Raw genomic sequence first — 14,177 nt, forward strand, 5'->3', positions numbered from 1 at the left:
TAAAAATTTAAACCTTCGTAAAATATAAATTCATGAAATTAAAACTTTTTAGTTTTAAGCTTTGTTCGGTTCAATTTCCTTTAATGGCATAGAATTGGTTTGTTTAATCTTTAAAGATGATTTCTTAGGAGAGTTGCAATTCATAGAAGCGATTGAATCTGGGATATTTTCCTTTGCATTCATATCACCATTAATAAGCTTATTTACTCTGTTATTTGGTAAAGTTTTCAAAGGAGTTAAAATTTTTTTATCAGTTCTTAAATGGAAAGTTAAAGCTTGACCTCTCTTTTGAGGTGGAGTGGTTCTTGTCGGAATTGGTGACTCTAAATGATTATTACTTTCCAATTTACTCTTTGAAGGAGTAACTTGATTATCCTTTAATGGGATATGTAATTCTGGGGTTTTATCCAATTGATGAATGTTATCAATCGATTTTTCAGTTTCTGGAGTTTTCGAATTAAGGTCAGTTGTAGTATTTGAGTCATTTGTTGTACCTTCGACTGATTTATTATCATTGCTATTATCGTTGTGTGAGTAGCCTTTTTCTGCTGCTATTTTTCTTCTCTTTTCTGCTTGTCTTCTATTTTGAAACCAGATTTGAACTGCTTTTTCTGACATCTTACAGCGTTCAGCTAAATAAATTCTTTTCTGCTTGTCAGGAGTGGCATCTTTAGCAAACTCATTTTGTAAAATATTCAATTCTTGAGTTGAAGTTCTTCTTCTTTTACGACGAGCTAAAGGAGCATTGTCAATTTTAGGTTCCTTTGTTGGGAAAGTTTCTTGTGAATGGGTAATGAATGCAAATGCTCTCTTCTTATCGTTTGTAGATGGTGTGATAATAGCTTTTGCAGCAGACAATGGTGTTAACATATCATTCATCTTATGACTGGATTTCTTTTTCACTATTGGAGTTGATGGTGATTCAAAACTATTATTTTGATTAAGTTGCTGCTGAACATGATCTTTCAATGGAGTGTTTGTGTTTTGTAATGTAGCGCAAGATTGAGATCTGTTTAATAGTGATTCTTGATTGTTTTCTTGTTGCTGTTGATGTTGGCTTTGAGAAATAACCAATTCGATATCGCTTGCAGTATGTCTTAAAGCACTGTCGACAGATCTTGGACGATTGATGCCAGTAGCGTTTAAAGGTGGTAATCTTATAATTCCGCGATTATCATGATGGAAAGCTTGTTGTAAAATAGCATTTGAAGTAACGTCAGCAGTGGTAGCGGTATTACTATTGAATAAAATTGAAGACAGTGAAGGTAATGAAGTTCTTTGGGTAGCCATTGAAAATTTTTGAAGTTTTAATTTAATTTTATTCTTTTCTGGATAACTTTTTCTTTTAGAGAGAAAGATATCAAATATTAAATATTAAATATTAAATAATAAATAAGGAAGGAATGAATATGAGGGTGACAATGAATTGATATATCTTATGAATAAAGATATGATTTGAAATTGTGCTATGAATATAATGTGCTATGAAGAGACTGATCCAGGGAAAAAGATAATTATTTTAAACATCCAGGCATATATATATATGAGCATATGTGTATGTGTGTGTATATGTGAAATGATAGTTAACAAATGGTTTATAGATCAGGTAATAAGATGTTTACTATTTAAGAAAATTTTTGTGATTAAGATTGACTTAATTGCTTAAGGAAAAGTACTAGAGTAACCCAATACAGTAACCAAATTATAATTTATTTAATTAGAAGTTATTCAAGATCAAGTCGCGTCTGAGGAAAGAAATAAACAATAACAATAACGACAACAACAACAAAAAACCTACATACTTACACACACAGACACACACATATTAAAGAATTAATTCTCAGGTAAACCATACAGTGAATTAAATAGAAGAGAGTGAAGATATTGCTATTAGAAAGGATAGATAGATAGAGATAAGTGAGAGTAGCGGAGTCAACCTAAAAAAAAGAAGAGAATAAAAAGATATTATGTATTACAGATGCACAATATACTTAATTTGGCGTAAATTGAATTTTATAATTTCAATTTGAATACCAAAAAAACCATTAATTAATTAACTCAAGAGGAAAGAAATAGGTTAATAATAGGAAGGAGGTATTAAAATCTCAAAACAAGTCTTAATGGATCAGGCCAAGAGAAGAGAGATATGTGTATTTGTGTGTCCGAGATGGTTCAGATAGGAGGAATTCTTGTAAACAAAGAGTGGGCAACATGAAATTTTCTTGATTGCAAAGAGAGAAACCTCATGATTTCGAACGTAAATTAACATTTTGAGTATTAATAGAAACAAGTACTCTTTAGAATAAAGGCAGCAAGCAGTTCACGATATTGTTTTGGTTTGTGACGCCATTTACAAATTTCGAAAGTTCGAAAACCAAATTCAAAACCAAAAATAAAGGAAAACTAGAAATAGATATTAAGAAACGCATGTAGAAATGATTAAAAAAAAAGGCAGATTTTTTTTTCTTCTTATAAATAATCATTGAAATTTCGTGTTCAAATTTAAGTTTTGCATTAATAATAAGTTTTTGTGTTGGCGATGACCAACCGAAAAATTTTGTTTCGTTTCTGGTGAAAAAAAAAACGGCAAAAAGGAAGGCGAGTAGGGGGGAGGGGCGGATAAAGGTGCCCCTTTTTGCTTGATTAGGTGATGTAAATTTAAACGTAGATTAAGATTCGTAGAGTGTAGCTTTTGAGTTCAAACGCGAAGTGAGATAAATTTTGGCCTTGGAGCGTAGAAGGTAATGAAACTAGTCTAGTTTGTTTACTCTTTTAATGATGTTATTAGAAACAACGCGTTGCTGTTTTGGGAAGGACATGCCTGTTTGTTTACTAAATTTGGCGATAATGCCTATTTGGGGTATTGTTTAAGTTTCTCTTTTTCTTCGTGTCTTTGTATTCCATTTTAGGCAAAAAGGGTAGGATTGCACAAAATACGTATTTTCTTCTTCCTCTCATCCAAAATTAAGGGTTATGTTAACAGTTTGAAAGGGGAGTCGGTCATAAAAATGTTGTGTTCCTTTTGTTAGTACAGTTTAGCGTTTCTTTTGCCGTTGCTCATGTCTTTTGCCTTTTGCCTTTGCCTTTCTCCTGTGCTTTTTTACTCATGCATTTGGTGTTGTCAATTCTCATGTAATTTACCTAATTTATACATCTAATTCGTTAATTAAATACCTTTTTTTACTCATTTTCTATGTTGCCATACAGTAGTAATAGTTAATCCTTCCTGAGGTCACGTTGTGTTTGATATTTGTTTTGGTGTGAAGCATTTGCGAAAAGTAGGGTAATTTATCCTCCTTTGTCAATTTTTAATATTCTTTGGTTCTGCTTACTATGACATCATTTGTTTAATATTCTCTGGTGTTGATTATTTACCAAAATTTAGTTACGAATAAAGCTTAAAAATAAAAATTAATTATGTTTATTGCATTAGGTGAATATAAATTGATATTTATATATAAATGGTTTGAGTTATTGAGTTATGTTTTGTATCTATAAAAAATAAGTTCTGGAATAATAAAAAGAGAAAATAAAGGATAAACCTCACTGACGTAATAAATTCAGTTTGAAAATCATTCGAAATTAACAATCTATGCCATATTCCCAACCTTTTCATTGTAAAATGAACTTAAAAAAAGCCATCTCTGAATTTAATCTGTGATAGTATTATCATAATTTATATACGGGCTTTCTTGTATTATTGAACTTATTTGTTAGCTTCATTGAAGTATTCCTTGGAAGCTTCAACAGTTGGCTTGATAGTAGCGGAACCTGGGGTCCAGTTACATGGCAAAACGGTACCGTTCTTGTCGGTCCATTGGAAACCTTCGACTAATCTTAAAGCTTCTTCAACGTTTCTACCGACTGGTAAATCGTTGATGGTAATGTGTCTAACGTTACCCTTTGGATCGATCAAGAATAAACCTCTTAAAGCAATACCTTCTTCTTCGATCAAAACACCGTAATCTCTGGATAAGGTGTGGTTGGTGTCAGCCAATAATGGGATGTCGACTGGACCTAGACCACCATCTTTTCTAGCAACGTTAGTCCAAGCTAACAAAGAGTATTCAGAATCGGTAGAAGCGAATAAAACTTGTGTGTTCAAAGCTTCGAATCTCTTGACAGCGTCAGAGAAAGCAACAATTTCAGTTGGGCAAACGAAAGTGAAAGCTAATGGGATGAAAGCTAAGACAACGTACTTACCTTTGTATTGTTCCAAAGAAACTTCTTCGAAAACACCATCAACGACAGCAGTCTTCTTGAAGGTTGGAGCTGGCTTTTGAACTTGAGCGACCATTTTTAATTTATTTAGTTGGGTAAAGGTAAAGGTTGGTTTTTAGATTTAAATATCTGAACTGTTAATTGTTCTTGATGATTTGTTCTTATACAAAAACTATAATATATAATACAGAGGAAAAGAGAATTGAAATTGAAGAATAATTAAAAAATTATATCTCCTTTATATATAAATTCAGATCCCTTTTTCAAGATTAAATCAATTTCAAATAATCGTTAACGTCTGGAACGTTTTTAATAGTCTATCTCCAGTACAAATGAACACAAGGTATGGAGCACACAGAAAAAAACTAATTAAGATTTTTTTCGATTACAATTGATTCTTACGTTTGTCTGACCTATTCATGTACAAGGAAAGCTTTGGTTCTAGGTCAACGTTTAAAATCAAATAATGTGCAAATAAATGGTTCCCTTTGAACTTGCCATCTGCTTTGTAAAATAATAGAATTCGAGAACTTTTAACCACAGACAACCAGGACAAAAAGCAAAGTGAGCTAAGTACGTAGACAAAGCTAGGGATAGATCGCAAGAGAGAAGATATATCCTCTATCGTATCGAAGCTCATTTGAACAAGTGGAAATAAAATAAGACAAAAAAAATGTTAATTGTTGTATTAGTAAACTACTGTGGGATCTATAAATCTTTCTGATATTAAGGCGCACATATGGAATTGGATTGGCTTTGATTTGAAATGTCTTGCGATGTTGAGGAAGAAACAGAAACCTCGACTGCTGATGAACCCTTCAATATTCTTGAAGTAAGTATCATTAGTAAGAAGTTCGTATAGGCCAGAAATGTCTGACAAAATGTTTTTTTTTTCTCATTTCCACTTTGACTGAAAAGCAGCTTCGAAATCAATTGAAGCTCTTTTTTTTTCACCTGTTGCCTTGTTCGGCATACAGCTAAAAAGTTTCTTCGAAGAAAAAAAAGACCAGATGGGCAAAAAGAAAGAAATCAAGACAAAAGAAATGCTTAGAAAGTAGCATAAAGCAAGCTAGTTTCAAACATATTGGACTTCATGTATTTAGCTTTAGTAAGAAATAGCCAATTGACTCTAAAGAACTGGCTGGTCTCCATTAGAAAGTTTAATTCAGTAGAAGTTTATTTCTGTGTATTCTTAGTAAGGATCTTGGTGGCAGCAGCAGTAGTAGCTATGGTGGTCGCTGCATATATATTTGTTTGGAGGTCTGGCCAGAACATTTGTCAAACTATTTTATTCAGTTCGATACCAGATGTACACTTTTGGTCTTTTTAATGGTTGTTGGGCAGTTAAAGTGAATGTATATTTGCTTATTTAACAAGTTCGAGAGGTTGTTTTTGGATTTACTAATTGTTTGCTTTTACATGTCAGTAAGTGTGAGTTGAGAACTGCTCCCTGTGTTTCTTTGTTGTTCCATGAGAGCAAATGTTGTAATAATCTATTGGAATTAAATGTTTATATCTCTGTAGTTATTTCTGTATAGGTGTGGGATTTATAGCGTAGTTCTTTCCGATTATTATGGTACTACTACGGTTAATAATCACGATTGTTCTCGATGATTTGTCATGTGTACAGAATCTTAAGGAATAATTTACTAGGAACAGGCGGTGTAATGTTTAAATTATTAATGAAATTGATTGGATAGAAAAAATAAATGTGTCAAGCTTTAAGATTAGATCATTACAGAACCTATTTCAGCTAACCTAAGAGATTGGGTGTAATAATTAAAAAAGGGTATTTTCTTATATGGTATTAATCAAGTTTAAATTTTACTATTAAAAAAATAAAACTATATGCATGCAATGAATATGGAATCTACTATGTTGTTACAGGGCTACCACTAATGAATCCTTTTTCTCTAGTGGTTCTCTTTCTTGTTTCTTTGAAAAATATTGTAGAGAAATATAATAAACGCTTATGACTTCTGCATCTCTTCTTTTAATAAAATGATAAAATCATTCAGGTCTTTGGGTATTGAGGTTTCTAATGATTTCCGGAAGGACCTTAGCCACGCTTCATAAAGTCCATCTAGGGTGCTTTTCGGTATTTCTTCTTCTGCTGTCTTAAGGAACAGATTCTTAAGATGTTTCATTTCATCACGTGATGTGACTTCTTTAAATCCACAAACCTCATAAGCCCTTCTTCTCTTATATCTTAAATTTGGTATCAATAACACGTCAATTGCATTTATATTATCTCTACATTTTTTGTAGAATTCGATTGATAATGAACCCTTGTCGACAAAATTAATCATGTTAGAAAGACTTTCTTCGCTTAAAATCCTTCTCTTATATAAATAAGAACACCACATTTCTTTCAACTCTTTGAAGCAGATTGATATTTTGACTAAAAGAAAGACAGCCACAGGTAATGATAATGAATATGAAAAGTAAGTTCCATATTCGTAAATGATAAACAGTGGGAAAAAGATATTAAAGCATACTAAAATTACGGTACTGGAACACAATGATAATAATGGGTATATATGGACTGCTTTAACTTTTATAATTGACCAGAACTCTACTATATATTCCAGATATTGGTTTGATCTTCTTCTTCTTCTTACACGAATATTTCTTGCGCTATCCGTTTTAATCTCTTCTTGTTCAAAGTTTCTGCTTCTTTCATTTAATAAATTATCAATAACATCAGACGTTAGATTAATAAATCCATTCTCTGTTCTATAATCAGATCTTGACAACTGAAGGTTACTGTCATCATCAACCGTAAGAATTTGTTTATAGTCATTGAAGTAATTTTCTGGTATCATTTGTTCCTTCCTGTCCTCATTAATTATTCCTTCGTATAATAGCCCTGTTCTCTTGATAACCAATCCTGACTCTGTTGTAAATTTAATAGGCTTCTTCATTGGACCAGCCAAATTTATCCCATTTACTTCGCTATTATGTGTATCTCTTGATGTTTGTGCACTTCTTTCCGATTCCCAATATGATCCCGTGTACATAAAGTTAAATCTATTGGGACTACTAAATAATTCTGACCAAAATCCTGGACCTGGTTCTATGTATTCTTGGTTAATTTGAAGATGTATCTTCGCACCTTCAAGTTCAGTAATGTATTCAGCAATTTTAGATAAGTTTCCCGCAGCATTCATTGTGTGGATATGATGACCATCAAATGATAATTTTATATCTCTATGATAAAGTCTCAATGAATTTGCGTAAATCGAGCAGATATATTCCTTTACATCATCAACAGTGGTCTCTGGGGTGATTATCATTTTATTTGTAGTTAGCTTTGCCTCTGTAATAAATTCGATACAATATCGTTCATTAGGGTGGTGATTATGTTTGCCATGGTTTAATTTAAAGGATAGAGTATAGTAACTATTTTTAGCAGATGGGAAATTGATATTTAGTAATTCAGAAATGGTAGCATCGTTGTATATTTCTGAATCCTGTGAATCGTTTAAAAATATTGTAGTTTTTTTACCCTTTATCCTTAAGCTTTCAAAGTCATTTACGTTATGTTTTCTTTTAATCCCACAAAAGTTTAATTCCTCTGAAGTTTCATATCTAATTAGATGTTCCAATATTTTATCCTTTAACTTTCTTATGGTTAATCTTAATGGGATATTATACTCAATGATATCAATTTTTTTCTCTTTCGACCATGTATTAATTTGAATATGAATATTAACTGTATTAAAACCGCCAAAGATAGGATAATCTAATTTTTGTCTATATCTAAAATTTTTATCACATAATTTGAATTCTAACTGGATTAACCAAGATGAGGAATCAGATTCGATATTTTTAACAATATCTGATAATTCGATAATCTTTGAATTGTAAGTTAGACAATATTCTGAAATATGACCTAATCCAAATAATTCAGTTGGTTCTTCTTCTGAACTGGAATCAGTAACTTTGATTATGGCTGATTCTGCCTGTATTTTTTCATAAATAGTATGATGGATATATTGAAGTAATCTTAAATTTAAAGTTTCTTGATGCACATGAATAAATAAATTTGAATTGATTAACCTCTTGTCAGGAGAGGTTACTAAAAACCTCAACGAAGGAATTGCAAGGCATTCCATGTCAAATAAAATCTAAATCTGTATATATAATGTTTGATTTTTTTAATTATAAGTAAACTTCAATCTGTTTATATTTAATTACTAATTTCTGTATTTTATTACTATCTCTTTCCTTTTATAAAAGAATATAATTGTTTGATAAAAATTCTAACAATCTATGCAATTTTATCTTTCAAAATCACTTGTATTTTATTCCCAAGATGAAACCTTAAAATGAATACATTAATGACCTCATCGAACCTATAAATTCAAAGAGTTTCGAATTTCGAAATGGTTTTAAAATTCATTATTTAGTAAACCCAACGATTACCGTTACTACTATCAAAAAAAGGCTCTTTTCCACTCCTCTTTCCATTATTAATGTCTCAATTTTCGAAATATCAATGCAGCTCTCCGGGAGTTTCTTAATGATGTTTACCTTTATCAACATGAATTTCCTAATTAGGCAATCTGATTTGGTCACATGACTGCATAATCATAAATTAAGGTTTTAAACTTTATGCCATTTTATTAAGATAATCAATCAATGGTAACGACAGGGATAGTTTCTTATTTGTTTCGACTTGAAGAAGGGGAAAGTTAAATCAGCCCATGTCAATTGGGTTACTGTTTTCTGTGTATCTATTTGGGTTTATTCCCTGGAAAATATATAAATTATATAATGCTAAAATAAAGAAACAAAGACTTTTATGAATTCTTTGTCTTAGTGTGACCGCACCGGCAACGATGACGATGATGGTTATGACGATGCTGAATAATTAAATTAAGGATTTTGTCTAAAGAAAGATAACTTATTTCATGTTCACCTTTCAGTTGCATAAATCTAGAACCCATTTACTTAGTTTCACAACATCTTCATCTAAATATACGTCATTTAGTAATACATTGTATTTTAATACAATTTCTAAAAATGCACTAATTGAAAAATCATATAATATTGAAACTGCATTTGGCTCTTTTTCTTCTGTTTGAGTTATTGTTGTTGAATTGTATGGATCCCAGTCTACAAATTTTCCTAGAATCCCGACAGACCTCTCTAGTGTCTTCAAAACTTCCCCAACTGACGATACAACACCTCCTCTTGGATCTTCATCTATAGCATTCATCAATAACCCCATTAAACTTATGATACTATTAGCATGACAAACAGGTAATGGAATCAATTTTTCTGCCTGCCATTTCTTAGAGATTAACCATGTATCAAGTATTGTCACTCTTTGCAAATTTGTAGGCGTCAATTCAACTGATGGAAAGAAAAATTTTGCAACTATTGATTTTATCTTGTCAAAAAGAACTTTCAGTATTGTAAAGAATGCTGCCTCATGTGTAAAAATTGGTTCATTTATTGAATGCCTTCTTTTATAAATGGAGTTCAATGGTTGGTTTTTATTAACGTTAGCATTGATAACTCTTCTTCCACCCCCTAAGAGTATTTTTTCGTTTCTAACGTTAAGTCTACTGGAATTTATATCATCGGCATTAATAGATCCTGGAATTCTGTTGCTTGCATTTGGATACAAATTTTTAGATAATACAGGATGGCTACCAAATAATACGTCTTCATTCTGGATATCAACGAAGTTTTGTTTTCCTTCAGTTGGTGTTTTTGATGAATCCAAATTTAAATATGTCTGTACTGACATTAGATATGCATTCACATTTTGATTGGATTCGTTTATGTTATTTAGACATTCTTTGACAATATTTGACCATAAATTTACATTCCCGTGTCTGCTGTTATATATAGATGTACGTATACCTGGATCAACAGATGTTGCTCTATACGCTAATTCTTGAAATGCAGTTAGTTTGGTAAATTGTTTTTTGGATGTTAAACCGCTAATTAAGGTCTCTATCTTAGTTGGTAAAAGTGAGGAAATTGGTTTACCCTTATGTAAACATCCAATTGACATATGAGCATTAAATGCAATATTCACGAATTCAAAATGTAGAAATACCAAAAACGAGACCAAATATAACTCAAATTGTGGCAGGAATCCTATGAAAAAACTTCCTGCTAAAAAATAGAAGATAATGGGTGTTAAAAACATTAACGATACTGTTAACATTGAACATTTTACTATCATTCTATATATTCTTAGTGCAATAAACTGTTGTGGGGGTTCGAATTGAGATTCAAAAGTAAATGACAATCTATCTAAATCAAACATACTATGCTGAACAGTATAAATAGTAGGAATAATAAACCAGATGTAAATTCTATAATAATTTAGTAAATTGGCGGATAAGTAGGATAAACCAAAACTTTCACCAATTGCTAATGATATTAAAACAGAACAAAATACGTGAAGCAATTGGTATACTATTGTTCTCAAACTAAATAATTGACCAAGTACATGGGTTATTACATTTGAATATCCTTTAAATTGAACGTGTAAATAATTTTTTCTAATTATTGAAATGCTTAATGATGCAAAATAAAGTAAAATGAATTTGATTAAGAATAGAAAAAGACTCTCTAAAGTAGAATAATAACTTTTTGACAGTATTGTGAATATGGAAGCTTCCATTATCACTAATATAACAAACAATCTCATTGCTAAGTGGTTAAACCTTGCCTTACAAACATCACTGAATATTGCATTATAACTATATCTGGGGGAATAGTTAGAAAATCTTTCCATCATTACCTTGATATACACCAACTTGTTTCCTTAAAGCTATAACTCATGGAATTGAGAAATTTCCCTTAAATGCTCCTCATAGATCATCGATTTAACAGTTCTTTTATCTTTTAGGTTTGTCTAAATAATTCAATGTGTTATTATTTTTTTTGTCAACAATTGAAAGCATCGCGAAATTTCGCCATAATAAAATAAAGGTTTATTTCCAAAAGATGACGTCAAAATTAATGGCAACGACACAGTAAAATGAATTTTAAGTTGGGAATATAGAAGATGTTACCATTTCCAATACGGCGAAATTCAACAAACACAGGGTGTTGCCCTATAGTTTATTTATCTATTTACTCGAAAGATAATTACACAAACAAAAAAAGAATAGTTAATGATTACTTAATGTTTATTTCATCAACTAAATATAAAAATATTTTTAAGTGTAGTTATATAAAATAAGATTCTTTAAAGTTAACAATTATTTATAACAACAATAATTATTCATTAAATTACATTTTTCCATAAAACCGTCATTTTACATCCATAAGTATCGGGGTCTATTAACTTTCTATTTAATCCAAATTTATATATTTTAGCTCCAACGATTATTGATTTCCTATCATTATCATCATCACTAGTCATCATCACCCTTACTAGCTGAAAAATCTTTATTTAGTTTCGGTATCTTCTTCAACATCAATAGGTCCTATCCATTCCCAACACTTCATAATTTCACCATGTACTTCAATCAGACTTGACTTTACATTTGTATTATTATGTTCCAATTTTTTAACAACCCTTTTCCACAAATAATTCTTGTACTTTAAGTCCACTACATCTGATAAGAAAATATCTCTTAATTGAACTGTACTTAAATAAGAAACTTCAGAATTGTTACTATTTGGAGATTTTGCCTTAATTAATTTTACAATTACAAATTTTGTAAGTTCATCAATTTTTTCTTTTTCTTGAATATACTTTTTTAATTTGTATTCTGAAAATTTGTAAACAATAGCCATTATTATAGTTGCCCAAACTAAATATCTGTACTGTAAGTACGTCTGGTATACATCTCTTTCAAATTTGCATTTGAAGCTGATGTACTTCTTGGATGTTGAGCGAAAAACCCTGTCTTTATCCTGGTTTTCATCTGATTGAATATATTCCTTCTGTTTTTGAATGTCATTGGACCTCTTGAAGCCATCTGGCTCTCTTCTAGACTCAATGTCTTCGGATTGTATCTGTTTACAAAAGTAAATTATATAAATTTGTTAGTAATCATTATGTTCTGAATAATAATAAAAAAATTATAATTTAATACTCACTTGCCTCCAAGAAATTTCCTTCTCATTTTTCAATTGTTCAACGACTTGCTCCCATAATTCTTCAAATTCTTCATCATCTATCCATGGAGCACGAGCTTCATGGAATATTTGATATAACTCTTGTTCTAGCATGCCACTGATCAGATCATCAGAGCCTTCACCACATGAAATTTCTGCATTCTTAGCCCTCAGAAAATCTAATGCATGTTTAACAACCTCCGAAACTAGCTTATTTCTTTTTCCATCTAATTCACAGGATCCAGATAAAGGAATCAAACCATAAAGACCAAATTTATTTGGAACTAATGTATGTTCTGGTCTACATTTTAATTCTAATTTGGGGTAACATATTGAGTTTTCTGGACATGGAATACATTTTGGCTTATACAGATCCAAAGTTTGATCTAAAGATTCTAAGATTGGGAATTTTTCCCTGTACTGTTGTGGAATATGATAAGTCGGTAACTCTTGACTACAATAACCTGTTAAGATTCGTTGTTCTCTATACCAAACAGCATATAGGACAGGTAATATGAAAAGTAAAAATACAACCAAGCTATATAAGCTTGAACCAACACATTTGGCTATTTTCTTTAATTTACAACTAGAAGCAACTTCAGTTGATTCTTCAGATAAACCCTCTTCTTTAATCTCGATGACCTCAGTGTTTTTAAGTGCTTCCTCCAGTTCCTTTTCACGAGTTTCTGCCTCTTGAACATCTGCATTTGTTGGCAGTTCGGGGGTAGATATTTTTACAGATAAATCTGCATCTTGATCTTCCTTTTCGGTTCCAGGTTCAGTTTCAGTTTCAGTTTCAGTTTCAGTTTCTACATTTTCCACAGATGACGTGTTATTTGAGGATGGAATCTCCATCACCTCTTTAACATCTTGTTTGACTTCTTCAACAATTGATGAAGAGGCAGAATCCCAAATCTTTGATTCGATTATCTTCTCATTGTTATCCCTAACTGCATTTTTTAACTGTTCTGTAAATTCTGGTGACACTTTCAGTTTTGCCAAATCTGGAGCAATTGTTCTTCTTTTATAGGAAAAGTCTTTCTCTTTATTTTTTTTGAAATCTTCTGACATAAGGGAAGAGTTTGCTGCAACAAATGAATCGGAAGAATCAGAAGTTTCAAACTTTTCAATAATGAGAGATCTGTGTGGAGATTTAGTAGGGCTTTTCTTGGAGACTTTTTCTTCAATCAAACTAGTCTCAGCGACGTCTTTCTTTCTTTTCTTCCTACTAGAATCTGATTCACTAGTTATAGAAGGTTTGCTAACAATTTTCTTTGATGGGGTATTCAAAATTTCAGCATTATAACTTTTTTTCACAACATACATATCTTCTTCATCATCAGTGAAAAAATTTTTCTCTTCTTTGAATCCAATACAGTACTTTCATTTTTCATAGGAGCTTGTGTCTCACTTTTATCTTCATTGGATTCACGAGTATAATCATCACCACTACTAGTCTCTGTAACATCAACCGATCTTTGGCTCAGCTGGTCCTGTTGCTGGTCTTGCTGCTGTTGGGAAAAAGAAATTTCTCTCCCATTGTTCTAATTAGATCTTATTCGGCATCGAAAATTTAACTAAAACGATTCCTTCCAAAGCTGGAAAACAAAATTATCTAGGCAAATCCTTCCAATTCGCAATTTAATTTCTAAGATAAATTTTTACCAAAATAAAATTTCCGCCGGATTCAATTGAAAACCAGGGCTATTTTTCTTTAAAACCCAAAATTAAAAGGTCTAAAAATAAACCCCCTGGGATAACCAAAAATGCGGTTTGTAAAGGCCGGTTAAAAAAAGGCTCATTGGATCTAAACATTGTCCTAAACCCTTGTTGTTTTTCCTTTCCTCCAAAGAAAAAAC

General features: G+C 31.3%; 4 protein-coding genes and 1 further gene across 4 annotated transcripts, besides 3 other annotated features; all 5 read right to left on the reverse strand.

The window, feature by feature from the left end:
* Nucleotides 1-54: 54 nt before the first annotated feature.
* Nucleotides 55-1,290, reverse strand: Kpol_1004p50 (uncharacterized protein; the record flags this gene model as incomplete). The annotated part of the gene is made up of 1 exon (XM_001645483.1): nt 55-1,290. One exon carries the CDS (start codon nt 1,288-1,290, stop codon nt 55-57), a length of 1,236 nt encoding a protein of 411 aa, XP_001645533.1.
* A 2,416-nt stretch (nt 1,291-3,706) lies between these two features.
* On the reverse strand, nt 3,707-4,297 carry Kpol_1004p51 (peroxiredoxin; the record flags this gene model as incomplete). Its single annotated transcript, XM_001645484.1, has 1 exon — nt 3,707-4,297. One exon carries the CDS (start codon nt 4,295-4,297, stop codon nt 3,707-3,709), a length of 591 nt encoding a protein of 196 aa, XP_001645534.1.
* A 1,894-nt stretch (nt 4,298-6,191) lies between these two features.
* On the reverse strand, nt 6,192-8,339 carry USA1 (Usa1p; the record flags this gene model as incomplete). Its single annotated transcript, XM_001645485.1, has 1 exon — nt 6,192-8,339. The coding sequence occupies one exon, from the start codon at nt 8,337-8,339 to the stop codon at nt 6,192-6,194; it is 2,148 nt and encodes a 715-aa protein (XP_001645535.1).
* An 809-nt stretch (nt 8,340-9,148) lies between these two features.
* Kpol_1004p53 (nucleoporin NDC1) lies at nt 9,149-10,987 on the reverse strand (the record flags this gene model as incomplete). The annotated part of the gene is made up of 1 exon (XM_001645486.1): nt 9,149-10,987. One exon carries the CDS (start codon nt 10,985-10,987, stop codon nt 9,149-9,151), a length of 1,839 nt encoding a protein of 612 aa, XP_001645536.1.
* A 656-nt stretch (nt 10,988-11,643) lies between these two features.
* Nucleotides 11,644-12,246: a sequence feature (similar to hypothetical protein; correction of possible frameshift sequencing error~similar to Saccharomyces cerevisiae YDR458C and SRC1 (YML034W)).
* Nucleotides 11,644-13,644, reverse strand: Kpol_1004p54 (the record flags this gene model as incomplete).
* Nucleotides 12,249-12,284: a sequence feature (similar to hypothetical protein; correction of possible frameshift sequencing error~similar to Saccharomyces cerevisiae YDR458C and SRC1 (YML034W)).
* Nucleotides 12,286-13,644: a sequence feature (similar to hypothetical protein; correction of possible frameshift sequencing error~similar to Saccharomyces cerevisiae YDR458C and SRC1 (YML034W)).
* Nucleotides 13,645-14,177: the final 533 nt, after the last annotated feature.

Source organism: Vanderwaltozyma polyspora, genomic scaffold (genome assembly GCF_000150035.1).
Source record: "Vanderwaltozyma polyspora DSM 70294 KpolScaffold1004 genomic scaffold, whole genome shotgun sequence".
Taxonomy (NCBI): domain Eukaryota; kingdom Fungi; phylum Ascomycota; class Saccharomycetes; order Saccharomycetales; family Saccharomycetaceae; genus Vanderwaltozyma; species Vanderwaltozyma polyspora.